This window comes from Tachypleus tridentatus, chromosome 13 (assembly GCF_004210375.1).
Source record: "Tachypleus tridentatus isolate NWPU-2018 chromosome 13, ASM421037v1, whole genome shotgun sequence".
NCBI classification, from domain to species: Eukaryota; Metazoa; Arthropoda; class Merostomata; order Xiphosura; family Limulidae; genus Tachypleus; species Tachypleus tridentatus.
Window position 1 is genome coordinate 16,349,135 of NC_134837.1, and position 18,784 is coordinate 16,367,918.

The following is an 18,784-nucleotide window of genomic DNA, read 5'->3' on the forward strand; positions in this document are numbered from 1 at the left end:
GCATGTCTCACACAGTTAGTGGATGAAATATACAACAATTAACGTTACAAGTCTGAAAGTAATCTCTAATCTTCAGAACGAGGACATGATGGACCATTTAAAAGAGATGAGGATGTTATTTTATTGGTGAAGGCTATAATGATAGATAAAATGTACTACAAATGTATATTGAATAAATTATGATGGCCTTCTAATTCGATGGAGGCTCTGAAGGGGCATGCTGTTAATATATGATGAAGATGTCCCTAAGGTCATCACGAAGATCTAATCATCTGATAAATGCTCTAATGTTATATGATGAGATATTCTGTTAATAATATATGAAGATATAGCTGAAGCTGTTATAAAAGCCGATCAATGTGATTAAGGCTCTGATGTTAGACGGATGTATTGATGATATATGATGTTGTCTCTGATAATATGATGTGCCCAACAAAGGTTCAAAATGATCCATTATTTACTCTTATGACTGATAACATAAACGAGACCCTACACAATGATTTTAATGGTACAGAAATCTTTATTCAAATCTCTGAATAAATGAAGTTGTTACCTCTCTGTTGCAGCTCTCGGACAATTCATACACAGTTTGTTTTGCATTAGTCTTCAGACACACATTAATTATGATGGATTTGATTTTAAATTAAAGAATGGTACAATTCAAGAGAAACCATCTTGCTGTCTACCAGAATTTCTTAGACGGTAAATTTGTTGTTGAGAAGACAGGACATGTGTTTCTAACAATAACCCTTCATCAAAATCACGTGCAGCTTATTAAGAAAATAATGAGTGAAGAAGGCTCAGTGAGATAGTTGATAATTGAAATGCTGAGCATACAAGAATGGTAAAAATACCCAGACCTAAAATCACAGGGCTAAGTGGCGAATGTGGGAGAGATGACCTAAAAAATAGGTCCCAAAGATAGCCATCGCCATGAACAAGTTCCTAGTAAACAGATATATCTTGTAAATTATCTAAGATATTTAATATAGTTAAGATGAATACTATCAGTGTAAGACGAGAGAGAAGACAGCTAGTCACCATCACCCACTGCCAATTCTTGGGCTACTCTTTTACCAACGAATAGTGGGATTGAACGTAACATTGTAATGCCCCCACGGCTGAAGGTGAAAGCATGTTTGGTGTTACGGGAATTCGATCTCGCGACAATCAGAGATACGAGTCGAGTGCTTTAATCACCTGGCCGTGCTGGGGCAAGTAAGAAGTTAAAGCAATATATGAACAAGTGTCGCATGCTTTATTCATTCCATAATGACTGTCATGTTCCAGAAAATAAAGTTAAGTATTACTAATATTCTTTTACAGAGCTGAAGTTTATCACACAAAAACATCTAATATTTCGAAGATGATTAGGTTCTATTTTTTAAGATAAAAAAGCTATTGGGAGAAGACAGCTTATCGATCATCTTCTCTCTATAAATTTATATTAACTATTTTTTTTAAAGTAAGAGAAAACACAAAACAATTCAAGTACAAAACTGCGAAGACTTTTAAAAATATATACTGTTGTAACAGCATTCGTCGTTGTAGGTATAATATCAGTAAACAGTTGACAACAGTTAACATCGCGGGTGATTTGAAACAGAAGTTGCCGAATTTCGTGTTAATCATTAATGTCTCTTAATTTTTAGGTTTATACATCTCTCAAGTGTAAAGTGGTAAATAAAACGTTTGTATGAGAAAGTAGGGTTAACATAATATTGAACAGTATCAGCTAACTTTTGTTTTCTTATTTAATATGTACGATATTGGAACAATTTTAAATAGATATTAATTTATTTTATTTTCTCTCTAGTTGAATAATAAATTAAGGAGAATTAAAGGATCATTATTACAAGTACCAATACATGATTGTAGCACAAAACTCCCCCTCAATCATTTATTCGACGTACGGAGATAGACAATGACATCTCTTGGCCAGTATCGTAACTAATAATTTTATATATGTATATAGTTGGTTAGTGAAAGTAAATAAATTTTATAGCAACAAAGTTTAGTGTTTTTTAAAATCGAGTAAAATTTGTTAAACATTAAATATTTGAACTACACAAACAAAAACTCAAAAATTAAATATATTACATAATTTCAACTTTTATGAAAAACATGTAAAGAAATTAAATGTTTCGTTGTTAAAAGAATTACAAAAGTTAAATACTATGCTGCAAAATGTATCCAAATAGAACAAACCAGCACCATCAAATATACTAAAAACTAAAGTATTTCTTTTCTGAACTGTTAAGTTAAGAAACTAAAGAAAATTATTAGTAATTTTATAAAATAATCTAAAAATATTTTACAGTGGTGTTTAACATCATTTTTATTTTTACACCAGTGTTTAACTTTTTATATTTTATAGTCAAATGTAACACACGCGTCCAATTTGGATCAAACTCAACTTTACATTTAATAAACAACATAAAATCTACATGGTATGTGTTTTCACAGTAGAACGATTGAACCTAAATTTTTGTCGAGTATTTTAACAAGGGGCCCGGTATGGCTTGGTGGTTAAAATACTCGACTCATAATCCGAGGATCGCGGGTTCAAATCCCTGTCACACTAAACATGCTTGCCCTTTCATGCGTGGGGGCGTTATAATGTGACGCTTAGCCCCACTATTCGTTGGTAAAAGAGTATCCCAATCATTGGCGCTTGGTAGTGATGACTAGCTGCTTTCCATCTAGTCTTACACTACTAAATTAGGGACGGCTAGCGCAGATAGCCCTGCTGTAGCTTTGTGCGAAATTCAAAACAAACCAATCTCAATAAAGTGTCGTGTTTTTTCTGAAATGCTGTTTCACGCCCCCTAGCTTATTCGTGGACGTTAAGACACTATGTTTTTGCCAGGTGTAATTTTTTCATCAACATTCCTTAATAAATTTAGTTTCTTGCGCCCCCCTGTTTTATTTTAAATGAGTGAAAAAGTGAGATAAGTGACGAGATATGACACACGGATACACATTAAAATATCATATATTGAAGTAACTACTTATTATTTTCATTAATAACAATATTAAAACGCTTAGTTTCTATTATTACACTGTTGACTCTACCATAAGCACTGGCGTATTTCAAAGAGTACATTTGTTCGCCATAGGGAACGCTTTCAGACTTTAAGAAACGCTTATTGGTATCCACAGAGGCACTGTAAGTTTTAGTAAGATTCTTGTATTCACGAGACGTTTTTCTCATGTTCCACGACTTGTTGGTTAAAACAATGAATGTGGTTACAATGAGAAGAAAATATATATTATTCTTACTATTACGTCTGATTTTCAGTTTTCTTGTCTTCTTTTGATTGTATTCTGATTGTTTCCTGGAATGATTTTTATTTTTAATTGCTTTATATTCCACAACAATCCAGTCGTGACTACATCCACAAAATTTGCATTTCATGCAAAATCACACTTTTCTACTTTGCATTTGCAACTGAGACTATACAGTAAACGTGCATTTCAGATAACAGAAAACAGGTCTTCCATAGGAAAATTATTTTACAAAATGTCACTGGACTTTCTCCAAAACCTTGACACAAACAGGATGAAATTTCAACTTGATTTAATATTTCTCCTCAAGGCTTATTTTCGAAATTTGCACAAAGCTACACGAGAGATATCTGTGTTAGCCGTCCCTAACTTAGCAGTGTAAACGTATATTTGTTTGTTTCTGAATTTTGCGCAAAGCTACACGAGGGCTATTTGCGCTAGCTGTCCCTAATTTAGCAGTGTAAGACTGGAGGGAAAGCAACTAGTCATCACCACCCACCGCCAACTTTTGGGCTACTTTTTTACAAACGAATAATGGAATTGACTGTAATATTATAACGCTCCTACGGCTGAAGAGCGAGCATGTTTGGTGCGATGGGGATTCGAGTCCACGACCCTCAGATTACAAGTCGAGCGCCTCAACCACCTGGCCATGCCGGGACCCTTTCCATTAAGGAATGCACTGATGAAAGTTATCACTGAGTGACAGTTTTTGTACTTTTGTTTTGTTCCCTTGTCATTTACGAGACCTAAATAACATTTATTTTCTGTACAATCTATTCCAGAATTTAGAGTTAAAGCCAAAAAAAAATCTATGAAGAATAGAGGACGAAAATAAAACAAAATAAATCTGAAAAAAAAGGTTTTATTTGTTTCAATTTTCTATTTGGATTATGTCCGAAAATACTGTTAACAGCAAGGATACTCAGATGATAAAACAGTGCGTTCTAATTCGTATAGGTAAAGATGTAAGATACATATATTTACATAGCTATACTTGTTACCAAGTTTATTGTTAATTTTGTTATAAGTAGGTAGTTTCCTCTCATTGGAAGCTAATATTAAGAAAGCACTCATACTTTCAAATACGTAACTTTGAACAGTACTGTAAATTACGACTTCTGTCAATAGCGTGAAGACTATTTTGTTCAAAATGTAAGGCTTAATCTTTAGGTTTTATCAGAATGCAAGTTATAAAATTTATCAGTAGTGCAAGTTATGTGATTTATCAGCAGTGAAGCTTTCTCTAGGATTAAGCCAAATCCTACGAGCAGTGTTAAAGCTTAGATAGAATTTTTTTTCAACAATGATGTTGAAATAGTTTCTTCGGGCAGATTGTGTTGGATTATTCGGTAAAAAAAAAAGACAAGCCAGACCACCTAGTGGTAGTAAAAAGCAACAACAAAAAACGTTTTCTTATTTGTACCAAATGTTTTTTACTTAGAGTCTTAGATTAACCAACACCTTGGTTTATAGTATTTGATAATTTGTTTTTATGTATGGAATTGCAATAATATCAATTTATTTGTTAAAAAAATATTCACCATAATGAGCTAACTGACTGTTACGCTGAGATTAACAAACATACTGACCAATAAACTTGTTAACTACTTATCGTTTTATATACTGCTCAAATTATTAGGGTTATTTATTAAATAATTCTTTGTTAAATAAAGATTATTTAAGCTTTATCAAATATTTAATAAAACATTTTTATTAAATATTTACAAAGTAAAGTAATAAATTAGTTTTGTTCAGTGAGGTCACAAGCACCTCAAATTAAAAACACATTGTTACAACAATACACTTATAATACATATAACAAAGATTAGTGAGTTGGTTCCTGCTTAGATTGTTACTCATTATTTGATCATTACTGCAAGTCCTAATGAATGATTTTTTTTAAATGCTTATGTCTCAAAATCGCTATTTTGATTGAATGTGTGTGTATGTATGTGTTTTTTACAGCAAAGCCACATAGGGCTATCTGCTCAGCCCACCGAGGGGAATCGAACCCCAGATCTTAGCGTTGTAAGTACCGGTAAAAACAATATTCGTAGGTTTCTCGTTATAACCTACCAACTTTGGGAACGACCATTTCTCACACGTGGTCAAACTAGCTTTATCTCCTGCTCCCACATAAAAGAAATCTTCGTTACAACAGAAAGCCAGATCTGAATAGATTATTCGAAATGATATTAAGCAGTTACTTCTCATTGTCGACAGATGGCATTAGTAAGAGTAAGCGTCCATTTCCTATGACGCAATGTTTTTTGACAGATACACAAAGCTTTTCTTACATAATATAGTCCTCGAGTGGTTCAGCGATAAATTTGCAAGCTTACAATGCTAAAATCGAGTTTCGATACCCGTTCTGGACAGAGCACCGATGATAGCCCATTGTGCATATTTGTTTGGATTTTTGCGCAAAGCTGCTCGAGGGCTATCTGCACTAGCCATCCATAATTTAGCAGTGTAAAACTAGAGGAAAGGCAGCTAATCATCACCACCCACCGCCAACTCTTGGGCTCCTCCTTTACCAACGAACAATGGGATTTACCGTCACATTATAACGCCCCCACGGCTGTAAAGGCGAACATGTTTGTGTGATGGGGATTCAAACCCGCAACCCTCGGATTATGAGTCGAACGCCTTAACCACCTGGCCATGTCACGCCCATTAAATTGTAAAGATTAATTCTTTTTAATATTAGAACATTGATAAGACTCTAAGCTTTCTCTTCCAAAGAAAAATAGAACGATCTTTGTAATATTTTGGTTGCGGTCCAAGAATGATATAGTATGTTTTAATTATTTCTATTTGACAGGTTCTTTTATATTATTTGATATAAAAATATTTAAAAGTCCAGTCCTCTTAATGTTAACGAAAAACAACGATTCATTTTTTCAACAAGTTAGTATAATTAGCTGTGCTTGTTATTAGGCTTAAGTCCACATTAAACGCTTATAAGATTATAGTAACAATTTCACATACTCATTTAACATTTTACTCCTTTGTATCCACTATAACTTACTAAAAGATTCAACTGTAATGTATTCTAGTCTAATTCATGTTTTAAACTACTTTAAATGTTTCATAGACATCGAAGACCGTTCCAGTCATGATGTCATGTTCATCAAATGACACCTAACTTTCATTGTTATTTGCCAAATGTTTGCCACTGTCCCTTCCCTGGACTTTGAAATCACCTCAATGATCCTATTACACAAAGACAACAACTGCACTTTAAAGATAAACTTCCGTAATTAATAAAAAGTAGCTCTTGAAATTAAAAAGATGGCATTCACATATATTGGGATTGTAATGACTAAATAAACAACTGAATGTTTGAAACAGTGTGCAATTATACTTCAAACTATAAACAAAATCTTTCTTTGTTCATTTATTGTCCCAGATTGTCTAGTCATTAAATACTTTTAGTGATTCTCTTCTGCGTGATTTATGGTAAAGATATGGTAAATTACTATCTTTCCTCATCACTTGCCATCTTTTAACTGGGGGAATTCTCTTCAGGTAGAAGGTAGAGATAATTTTCTCCATCTCTGATGGTATTCTGCCTTTGCAGAAGGTTGATTTACTGTTGTCGGAATATTTTTGAAGCTGAGATGTAAACCATTATTCCTCTGAAGATGATCATAGTTGGTGGCGTTTGGTTTCAGCCGTTTGTGTTTTTAAATTCTGTTCTGTTGTATTGTAAAGTATGTGTCTTCATTATCTTGTAATTACACTTCTGTGTAATTGTAGTAATAGGAATGTTGCGTAGTACAAAGATTTATTTTCTGGTCATAGAACCTGATAATGCTTGAATAAGTTTGATCTCACATTTGAATTATCGCCTGGGCTTATTTCCAATATACATTCTTTTCAATGTCAATTACCCACACATTATGTCAGGTAGAAAAAGTTCTCAAGGAGAGAGTGACTTTCAATTTTCTTTTGGCTAGACTTTTACCTTGGGCTGCTTGTTTTCCATGTCAATACATTCTGCTGCTTTATTTATGGAAGAAATTCTCAGCTTTCATCACCGAAATGGGCAAATGACGATGGTTGTAAAACCAGAGTCTATCAATACATTGTTAGGTATCACATCAAAGACCTCGTAGACCTGTGGACTGGTTTTCTTAGATATTACACTCTTTATACCAGCTGAGGCAAATGGAGTTTTATCATATTCAGGAAAGAGCTTCCTTCACTTATCATCAATTGTTGATTCATCCCAGTCTCTGCTGTTATATTCATATCTTTAGCCATCTCCTCTCATCCTTTGGGGATAATTTATATTTCTTAAACTTTGGTTGAAATACCCAGTACTCTATCGTTTACTTTTTCTCTTTTGAACTACCAGTTGTATAATTTATCATTCGAGTTTTTCTAGATTTTTATTAAAGAGAATTGACGTTTCTACAGTAGTCGAACTGACGACCCCATGGTTTCTTGACAATGTTTTTTTATTATTTTACAGCTTCCTTTAAAAGTATACACTTATTTTATTAAGTTTAATTCATATCTTTTAATCAAATATGCATCTTATAAATAGAAAAGTTCTTCTGGTGTATCAACTCTTAAGCTATTTAATAAGAAATTTGTTTAATGATGTTAAACGACCCAGAAGACGAATAGATTGTTGTTAACTTCTTTTTCCATGTGCATTAGATATTTTAGATTGTGCCTAACGTGCTTACAATGGTACCTTTCCATCACAGTGCTCTGATTTCTTGCTGTTCAACTGTTTGCCAAATTCTATAAGGTAATGAATTGATGTAGTCCTGCATTTATATATAGGTGGCATAATATTGTATTAACACGTGTAGACCAGATGGGTCTTTTTTTTGTATTATATAACTAGCTGTCCTTATGATTCTTGAGCACATGTGGAGAGAGATGTGGCGAGTTTAATCCGTGTGTTACTAATTTAATTGTGATGAATTTTATCTTGGCACCGATATTCTTTGACACTTCGTCAGTTTTATTGGTTCTTTTCCTTCTCCACTTTAATTAAGCTCTTTACTTCGTTTACTCCTTTTTACTTCATTGAGTTTAATTTTTTACTTGGTTGTTGTGCTTCTGTAATTTGGTTAAATTGATTTTTGTTCATAATTATTCTGTAAATCTTATGTTTTGTTACAGTAATTACTTTCTGGACTTTCTTTCCAACTTCCAATCTCTCAAAATTTCCATTAACTTTTTCACTCTTGTTTGAAGTACGTGCCTTTACGTTGGAATTCAGTTTACATTCTAGTTCATTTTTACCAAAGTATTCCCACTCCTCACACCAGTATTGTTCGGGTTATTCGATAAAAAAACAAAAGAATAATGGAAACTATTTCTCTTATGATTACAAAAACGTTGTAGGTCTTGAAACTTCAGGTTTCATCAAATTTACTAATAGGCTAACTTAAAGAAAACAACAAGTATTCCATTTATTTGCTAATTTCGTATTTATATCTTCGTTTGCACACAAACTCTACATTCATAGCAGTGGACTAGCAAACTAACAAATTTGTTAAGGCAATATCTTACTTTGAAAGAATAATTGAATAACTAGCTCAACTAGTCTTTATATACATTTCAAAACTGTTACCTAAACTACAATAGAATTCTAGACACAAAGGCCACGCCCATTACATTACGTTAAACTTTCATCTGACTAGCACCCTGGTGTCTCATCGACATGTCCGAGGACTTGTATCCCTAAAAATCTGATTTGACTTCTGCTTTTAAAGTCAGTAAATGTATGAAGAATATAGGACCAATACAAATGTCTGGAAATGTCTAGATTAAAAACAATATCTACAAAACAATCTTGTTTGCATATACCTTGGTACAGTGCTACTGTTAACATCAAGTTTGATAAGAAATGTTGACATAGAAACTGAGATATTGTTTACTGAATATTTAGGGGCAGTATACACTAATCATCCATAACTTGCAAGTGGTAAATAGATTTGTTTGTTTGTTTCTGAATTTCGTGCTAGCCGTTCCTGATTGAACAGTGTGAGGCAGCTAGCTAGTCATCACCACCCACCGCCAACTCTTGGTCTACTTTTTTTACTAACGAATAGTGGGATTGACTGTCAAGTTACAAAGCCCCCACAGCTGAAAAGGTGATCATGATTGGTGTGACGGGGATTCGAACCAGCTACCCTAAGAAAAATTAATCACAATGTAGAGATTTCATTATTGTTTGCAGGTTCAGGCCAGTCTAACATTGGTTTTAATTTAGCGAATCAGCACACAATGCGTTGCTACTCGCTAAATGTCTAAGAAAGTATAAGCGTTAACGTTAGAGAACATTCCTCTGGCTTTAGTTTCGGACCTGCTTGATGTAAGCATTGAAATTTCACGGTCAACAACAGCCTTCAGTGTAAGACCAACCATCAGAATATAGAAGATACTGTTCCAGCATATTGCGAGTTATTCGAAATAACAGTTACATTACACAGGTAACACAGTGTGACCCAGCTCTTCTGGAGTGATGAACGCACTGTTATTTAACTCTGCTTTTACCTATCCCAACTTGCACATTCTCAGGAGCAAGACCTTATAATATTAACTAGTGGAATATTCCATCGTATTTACACACTCACCAAAAAGCTTGTAAAAATTGCGTCAAAATGCATTACCTTGTTCAAGAGACTTTTTTGTTCTTTTTCCTCTTGTCATGTCATTACCAGTGGCGACAGCGAGGCACCATATGGAGGTGAATGACTTGTCCTGCAGCATTAAATCTATTTCAGTGTTAACTTATCTCTGGAGGCATGTGTGAATGCTACTTTTTATGACGCATGACTCTGGTATCTATACGATACGTGATAATATTTGTTTTTCCGAGCTGCCCATTATGATCTAACAGACACTCAGTAGTTTTCTTAGTTTTATCTGTTTGTCTTATCCTTAGGAGCACACCGATACATCAGCTTAAGTAACACTAGTTACAGTATAGTTTTTGTGTAACATAAATGAAAGGATATGACTCTTAGAGACAAAACTGTTTGCATGTCTTCCACCACAACATTAACTGGTGATGAAACATGAGTTTGGTTAGTTTTGAATTTCACGCAAAGCTACACGAGAGCTATCTGCGCTATCCAACCCTAATTTAGCAGTGTAAGACTAGATGAAAGGAAGCTAGTCATCGTTACTCACCGCCAACTCTTGGACTACTCTTTTTACCAACAAATAGTGGGTTTGATCGTTACTTTTAATGACCACACGGCTGAAAGAACGAGAATGTTTGGTGTGACGGGGATTCGAACCCGGGACTCTCGGATTACAAAACCAAACTTTTATTTCAGTGAATATAATTTGATTGTCCACATACACCCTAGTAGTTGGATAATTAGAGATACTTCATCTTCTCGTGAACTCTAAATGAGCTATCGTTGCTTTCCACCAGTTTTGTTTGTTTTAAAGTCATAGCTGGAGGATTAAGAGGCATAGCCATTACTGTTGTTTAAAACAAACTTATCTCGTTTTTACGGTAATTTTCGTTTTAACGAATTTATCTGTGGTCAGTATGGAAACAATAGTTTATTAAAATAATTAATAATTGTAAACAACTTATTCATCGAGGCTGTATTTAATAAAAACATCACAAATAAGTCCTTATTTTAATACAACTTAGAGCATACAGCGATATGTAATGGAAGAACACAGTAGCCCATAAGCAACATGAGATAAGCTTTACGTATTCTAGAATCGCGTTCAAACGAAAAATAACGAAGGTCAAAGCGCTAGTAACACTACAATAACAATCGTTTAGAGAGTCACAGTTTTTGCATTCTAAGTTGTATTAATAAGACCGTAATTAACAAACATCAAAACATTTTTTATTTTGTGAAATCAGGATGCATTTATTTGAAAATGTTGAAATTATAATCCACAGTGTACTTAAATTTTGCAGGTGAGACCTGGATCCATTTAGTTGGTGTTGTTACGATGGTAGTTTAGCAACGTTTTGAATATCAGATAGTCCTCTAAGATCAAAATTGTTTTGTGATAACCAGCCAGAAGTTTCAGTACTGTCAAATAATTCAGTCTCTTTCAGGAATAGAATCCATATAGGGTATTTGGGTTATACCGATGAGTTTTGACCTCTAAATACACCGATGACATCAGATCATGTCTAGACACACAGTTCACTGTATTTTTTCTAAAAAAGTAGTAATGTTTGTGTTCCTCTGATTGGCTTAGAACCTTTATAGATGATATACAATGTTAGATTTATGTGCACACTTTAACATTTATAAATCAAGAAACCTCTGTCGAAGGGCAACTTTATCTAAACACTGTCATACCATTAGTTTTTGTAGCTGTTTAAGCGTGGTTCGTGTACTTTATAATTTAGATTTCTCCTACTAGGGCAAATGTTAATAATGGGATTAGTGATTACGTTTCATATAATGTAGTTAACTATAGTAGAGAATTCGAATCCCACATGCTAGGAATCTTCTTTAGATTTTATTTCAAACAAGGAGGTTAAACATTGTAAATACGGTACATTATAGAACATTATTACCAAGCAACACTCCTATATAAAATGAAAACACACATCTGTTAGGATAACTGAGAAATAGAAACACATACACAAACAAATATGATATGTTCGTCCATTGATTAATGAATGTAGAGTGCTGTAGATATATTTACCCGTCCATAAATTAGGCCTTACTAAGTATGACGAAGCAGCCACACAAAAAAAAAATATTACTATTTATTGCCGTGAATAACATTCGTCAACTAAACTTAATCACACAAGTACGTACGTGTAAGCAATAACTGGTAACTACGTAAAGAGTGTCAACTGCGTGAAGTCCGTTCCAAAATAAGTTCAAGATTTCTTAAATAATTCTTCATTGTATGTGATCACAAAACACGATTGTTCTCGAAGCTTATTAAGGCAACGAGTTAACTTATTTCACATAACTAATTTCCGAGATCAATTTATTTCCTTGTCTAATTTTGAATACAAGTTTTACACGATCAGAATTCATAAGGAAGAGCTTGGAGGCCATCTTCTTAGCTGAAAAGGACAAAAACACAAACAAATAAACTGCATAGTTTGAGACTGAATCCATTGGTGAACATATATAACAAAGACAGTACGTTTTTAAACATCTAATTTGTGTTCGTTGTTTAAAGTAAGTAAAAACGGTTGTGTGCTACAAAAGTTGTTAAATTATACCCTTGAAGTTATTAATGATTATTTAAGTATAGGGAAAACTTCTGTACGTTATGAGATGCGGTGTAGCGGCTCACAAAAGGGCACCTAATGTGTTTTTATATTTTTCAAATAGAAACTTTTAGTTCGTAGCTACACAATGTTTTGGCCGATCTTAGTTCGTATTACAATTCTGAAACCTGGAAGTCAAACCCCCTTTCGAATAATGTATTTTACCACGGCCAAGGTCTCTAGGATTAATTTATTGACATCCTGGCTAAAAGAATTTCAATTTGAGGGTTAGCTGGTATAGACCGTGACACACACACACATATATATATATAAATACATATATCACACACACTATGCATGATATTACTGACGTACAAAAATATAGCTAATAAAAAAAAGAAAAGATCTCCGATTAATTTACTCTAATTTTGCTTTAAACATTTAAATTTTTGCGACTATCGAAAATTCCGTCACGTTTAGTTATGACATACTGCTATTTAGAGTTGTTTTTGAACAACTTTGATCCAACGTTAGGACTTTGAAGTTTTTGTGGCTGAAAAAGTAGATATTTTAGAAAATTTCACGTTGATTTCAAACAATTTTGATTTACAGAGAATAAAATACGCCGAAAAAGAAAAAAAAAGCATTGAAATTGACTGATCTTTGCTTCTTTGAACAAAACTTGCGATAGACGTTTGGTTCACACAACAAATTCTATGCGGGAACGTTTTGATGGTGCGCGTTTCATCAAAATTATTTGCTGGATTTATACTCTTCAAAAAAAGAAACGCAAAAGGGATATTTTTGTTATTTTAAAGAAAAATATATGTAATAACGTTACAAGCTCAGAGTATGTGATGTTACACGTGTTAAGGCACTGATTGTCAGACTGTATCAGACCGTACGCAACCGTCTACGAGATTCTTAGGCCCCATGTGTAATCCATCATGGTGAACGTCAACGACGTTTTTCAACATGACAACGCCCGTCCTCACACAGCCCGACTCACCACTGTCTTCTTGAGACACCACAACATCAACGTTCTTTCCTGGCCCTCCAGATCACCCGATTTAAACCCCATCGAACATCTTTGGGACGAGTTGGACCGACGTCTGCGACGGCGACAACCTCAACCGCAGCCTCTACTTTAGCTTGCAGTAGCTTTGCAGGCTGAGTGGACAGCCATTCCACAGAATGTGATTCGTCATCTCATCGCTTCCATGGGCAGGAGATGCCAAGCAGTTATTGATGCTCACGGGGAGCATACTCGTTATTGACGTTGAGTGATGTTAAACTTCACCAAGTGAGCGTGGACTTCACCTTTGCAGACTTTGGATGTTCAGCAGTGAATGTGCAAAGTTTCACACAAGTCACACAGAACTACCCGGAATCAACTTGTTAATAATGTGTCTCATATTTTGCTTTTTGCGTTTCCTTTTTTGAAGAGTATACATATATATCATACAGCAAAGTCTGTAATGGATTATTATTTTATACAACGAAGTTATAATAAATTTTTGATTCACGCATCAAAACATTTGAAAAGGCTTTCTTTTTATACAAGAAGACTTGTAATGAATATTTATTTTTTATGATACAATTTATGATGGATCTACGTTTGACACAATAAAATTCTCTTGTACCACATTTTATTAGTAACATAGTTACAGATACAGCACTAGAAACACATAAACGTATACTACTTACATTCTAGATAATTGGTCCCTTGTGTTGCGTATCCTTCACTAACCCTAAACTGCACTTTCTCGTCTACCACCAGTCATTAATGGTGTTTCGCATGACGTGGTACAGTCATCGTCCTCTGTATCTTGTAGCTGACCTTTGATAGTGGCGTACTCTGTCGGCGGTTCCGGCTGCCTAACGGCTGAAGAACATTGGCCAATTCTAGGCAGAGCCAACTCAGCATATGTCACGCCCTCAGGCTACGAAACGTATAATTAATTTAATATATCTCCTTAATTTGCTCTATTGAAATACACATTAACAGCATATGTAAATTGAATTATGACAACGGTTAGACTACTTTGTACTGGTACACTTTTAATCAGCTACCTAAAACAAATTTAATAAGTTTTTAATAAGTGATAAGTATTACTTTAAGAAAGGACTGAAATTATAATAGAATATATTTTTAGACGTAGTAATATTTCATTCAGCAGTTTTTAGATTTTTTTATTTAAGACAAAACTTTATTCTCATGTGTTGTTTACTTAATTAATTTATGACAAACAAACTTCAGATTGATTAAGGACTCTGGTGATCAAAAACGTCACATAAAAAAAAATTGTTTTAAAACGTGACGTGTTCAGGTAGTGAGCTTCAAAACGTGTACAGCCAAACATTTTACGTGATTGCTTGGGGACTGCTAAAACTTTATTACTTTAGCTTTCTACAAATAAAACGCTTGAATTAGATTTTGAGTTCGCAATAGCCCTAAAATCGAGACACGCGGGTAAATAGCACACTGGTGATATGGAACACAGACACTGTACATTACGTAGTCAAGAGATGTTTAAACAGCATAACGGTGATATGAAACATAGACACTGTACATTACGTAGTCAAGAGATGTTTAAACAGCATAACGGTGATATGGAACATAGACACTGTACATCACGTAGTCAAGGAATGTTTAAACAGCATAACGGTGATATGGAACATAGACACTGTACATTACGTAGTCAAGGGATGTTTAACCAGCATAACGGAGATATGGAACATAGACACTGAACATTACGTAGTCAAGGGATGTTTAAACAGCATAACGGTGATATGAAACAGACACTCTACATTACGTAGTCAAGGGATGTTTAAACAGCATAACGGAGATATGGAACATAGACACTGTACATTACGTAGTCAAGGAATGTTTAACCAGCATAACGGTGATATGGAACATAGACACTGTACATTACGTAGTCAAGGAATGTTTAAACAGCATAACGGTGATATGGAACATAAACACTGTACATTACGTAGTCAAGGAATGTTTGAACAGCATAACGGTGATATGGAACATAGACACTGTACATCACGTAGTGAAGAAATGTTTGAACAGCATAACGGTGATATGGAACATAGAAACTGTACATTACGTAGTCAAGGGATGTTTAAACAGCATAGTGAAGATATGGAACACAGACACTGTAATTTACGTAGTCAAGGAATGCTTAACCAGCATAACGGAGATATGGAACATAGACACTGTACATTACGTAGTCAAGGAATGTTTAAACAGCATAACGGAGATATGGAACATAGACACTGTATATTACGTAGTCAAGGGATGTTTAACTAGCATAACGGTGATATGGAACATAGACACTGTACATTACGTAGTCAAGGAATGTTTAAACAGCATAACGGTGATATGAAACAGACACTCTACATTACGTAGTCAAGGAATGTTTAAACAGCATAACGGTGATATGGAACATAGACACTGTACATTACGTAGTCAAGGGATGTTTAAACAGCATAACGGTGATATGAAACAGACACTCTACATTACGTAGACAAGGGATGTTTAAACAGCATAACGGAGATATGGAACATAGACACTGTACATTACGTAGTCAAGGGATGTTTAAACAGCATAACGGAGATATGGAACATAGACACTGTATATTACGTAGTCAAGGGATGTTTAACTAGCATAACGGTGATATGGAACATAGACACTGTACATTACGTAGTCAAGGAATGTTTAAACAGCATAACGGTGATATGAAACAGACACTCTACATTACGTAGTCAAGGAATGTTTAACCAGCATAACGGAGATATGGAACATAGACACTGAACATTACGTAGTCAAGGGATGTTTAAACAGCATAACGGTGATATGAAACAGACACTCTACATTACGTAGTCAAGGGATGTTTAAACAGCATAACGGAGATATGAAACATAGACACTGTACATTACGTAGTCAAGGAATGTTTAACCAGCATAACGGTGATATGGAACATAGACACTGTACATTACGTAGTCAAGGAATGTTTAAACAGCATAACGGTGATATGGAACATAAACACTGTACATTACGTAGTCAAGGAATGTTTGAACAGCATAACGGTGATATGGAACATAGACACTGTACATCACGTAGTCAAGGAATGTTTGAACAGCATAACGGTGATATGGAACATAGAAACTGTACATTACGTAGTCAAGGGATGTTTAAACAGCATAGTGGAGATATGGAACACAGACACTGTACATTACGTAGTCAAGGAATGCTTAACCAGCATAACGGAGATATGGAACATAGACACTGTACATTACGTAGTCAAGGAATGTTTAAACAGCATAACGGAGATATGGAACATAGACACTGTATATTACGTAGTCAAGGGATGTTTAACTACCATAACGGTGATATGGAACATAGACACTGTACATTACGTAGTCAAGGGATGTTTAAACAGCATAACGGTGATATGAAACAGACACTCTACATTACGTAGACAAGGGATGTTTAAACAGCATAACGGAGATATGGAACATAGACACTGTACATTACGTAGTCAAGGGATGTTTAAACAGCATAACGGAGATATGGAACATAGACACTGTATATTACGTAGTCAAGGGATGTTTAACTAGCATAACGGTGATATGGAACATAGACACTGTACATTACGTAGTCAAGGAATGTTTAAACAGCATAACGGTGATATGAAACAGACACTCTACATTACGTAGTCAAGGAATGTTTAAACAGCATAACGGTGATATGGAACATAGACACTGTACATTACGTAGTCAAGGGATGTTTAAACAGCATAACGGTGATATGAAACAGACACTCTACATTACGTAGACAAGGGATGTTTAAACAGCATAACGGAGATATGGAACATAGACACTGTACATTACGTAGTCAAGGGATGTTTAAACAGCATAACGGAGATATGGAACATAGACACTGTACATTACGTAGTCAAGGGATGTTTAACCAACATAACGGTGATATGGAACATAGACACTGTACATTACGTAGTCAAGGGATGTTTAAACAGCATAACGGAGATATGGAATATAGACACTGTACATTACGTAGTCAAGGAATGTTTAAACAGCATAACGGTGATATGGAACATAGACACTGTACATTACGTAGTCAAGGGATGTTTAAACAGCATAACGGAGATATGGAACATAGACACTGTACATTACGTAGTCAAGGAATGTTTAATCAACATAACGGAGATATGGAACATAGACACTGTATATTACGTAGTCAAGGGATGTTTAACTAGCATAACGGTGATATGAAACATAGACACTGTACATTACGTAGTCAAGGAATGTTTAAACAGCATAACGGTGATATGAAACAGACACTCTACATTACGTAGTCAAGGAATGTTTAAACAGCATAACGGTGATATGGAACATAGACACTGTACATTACGTAGTCAAGGGATGTTTAAACAGCATAACGGTGATATGAAACAGACACTCTACATTACGTAGACAAGGGATGTTTAAACAGCATAACGGAGATATGGAACATAGACACTGTACATTACGTAGTCAAGGGATGTTTAAACAGCATAACGGAGATATGGAACATAGACACTGTACATTACGTAGTCAAGGGATGTTTAACCAACATAACGGTGATATGGAACATAGACACTGTACATTACGTAGTCAAGGGATGTTTAAACAGCATAACGGAGATATGGAATATAGACACTGTACATTACGTAGTCAAGGAATGTTTAAACAGCATAACGGTGATATGGAACATAGACACTGTACATTACGTAGTCAAGGGATGTTTAAACAGCATAACGGAGATATGGAACATAGACACTGTACATTACGTAGTCAAGGAATGTTTAATCAACATAACGGTGATATGGAATATAGACACTGTACATTACGTAGTCATGGAATGTTTAACCAACATAACGGTGATATGGAACATAGACACTGTACATTACGTAGTCATGGGATGTTTAAACAGCATAACGGTGATATGGAACATAGACACTGTACATTACGTAGTCAAGGAATGTTTAAACAGCATAACGGTGATATGGAACATAAACACTGTACATTACGTAGTCAAGGAATGTTTGAACAGCATAACGGTGATATGGAACATAGACACTGTACATCACGTAGTCAAGGAATGTTTGAACAGCATAACGGTGATATGGAACATAGAAACTGTACATTACGTAGTCAAGGGATGTTTAAACAGCATAGTGGAGATATGGAACACAGACACTGTACATTACGTAGTCAAGGAATGCTTAACCAGCA

General features: G+C 34.7%; 1 protein-coding gene across 1 annotated transcript in view; it reads right to left on the bottom strand.

The window, feature by feature from the left end:
• Positions 1-12,235: 12,235 nt before the first annotated feature.
• Positions 12,236-18,784, bottom strand: part of LOC143238454 (uncharacterized) — a 30,843-nt gene continuing 24,294 nt past the window's right edge. Inside the window, exons 10-11 of the mRNA XM_076478700.1 lie at positions 14,189-14,424; positions 12,236-12,331 (exon numbers count right to left, since the gene is read on the bottom strand). Coding sequence (XP_076334815.1) covers positions 14,233-14,424 — 192 coding nt within the window. The 3' untranslated portion in view covers positions 12,236-12,331; positions 14,189-14,232. The remainder of the gene's footprint in view (positions 12,332-14,188; positions 14,425-18,784) is intronic.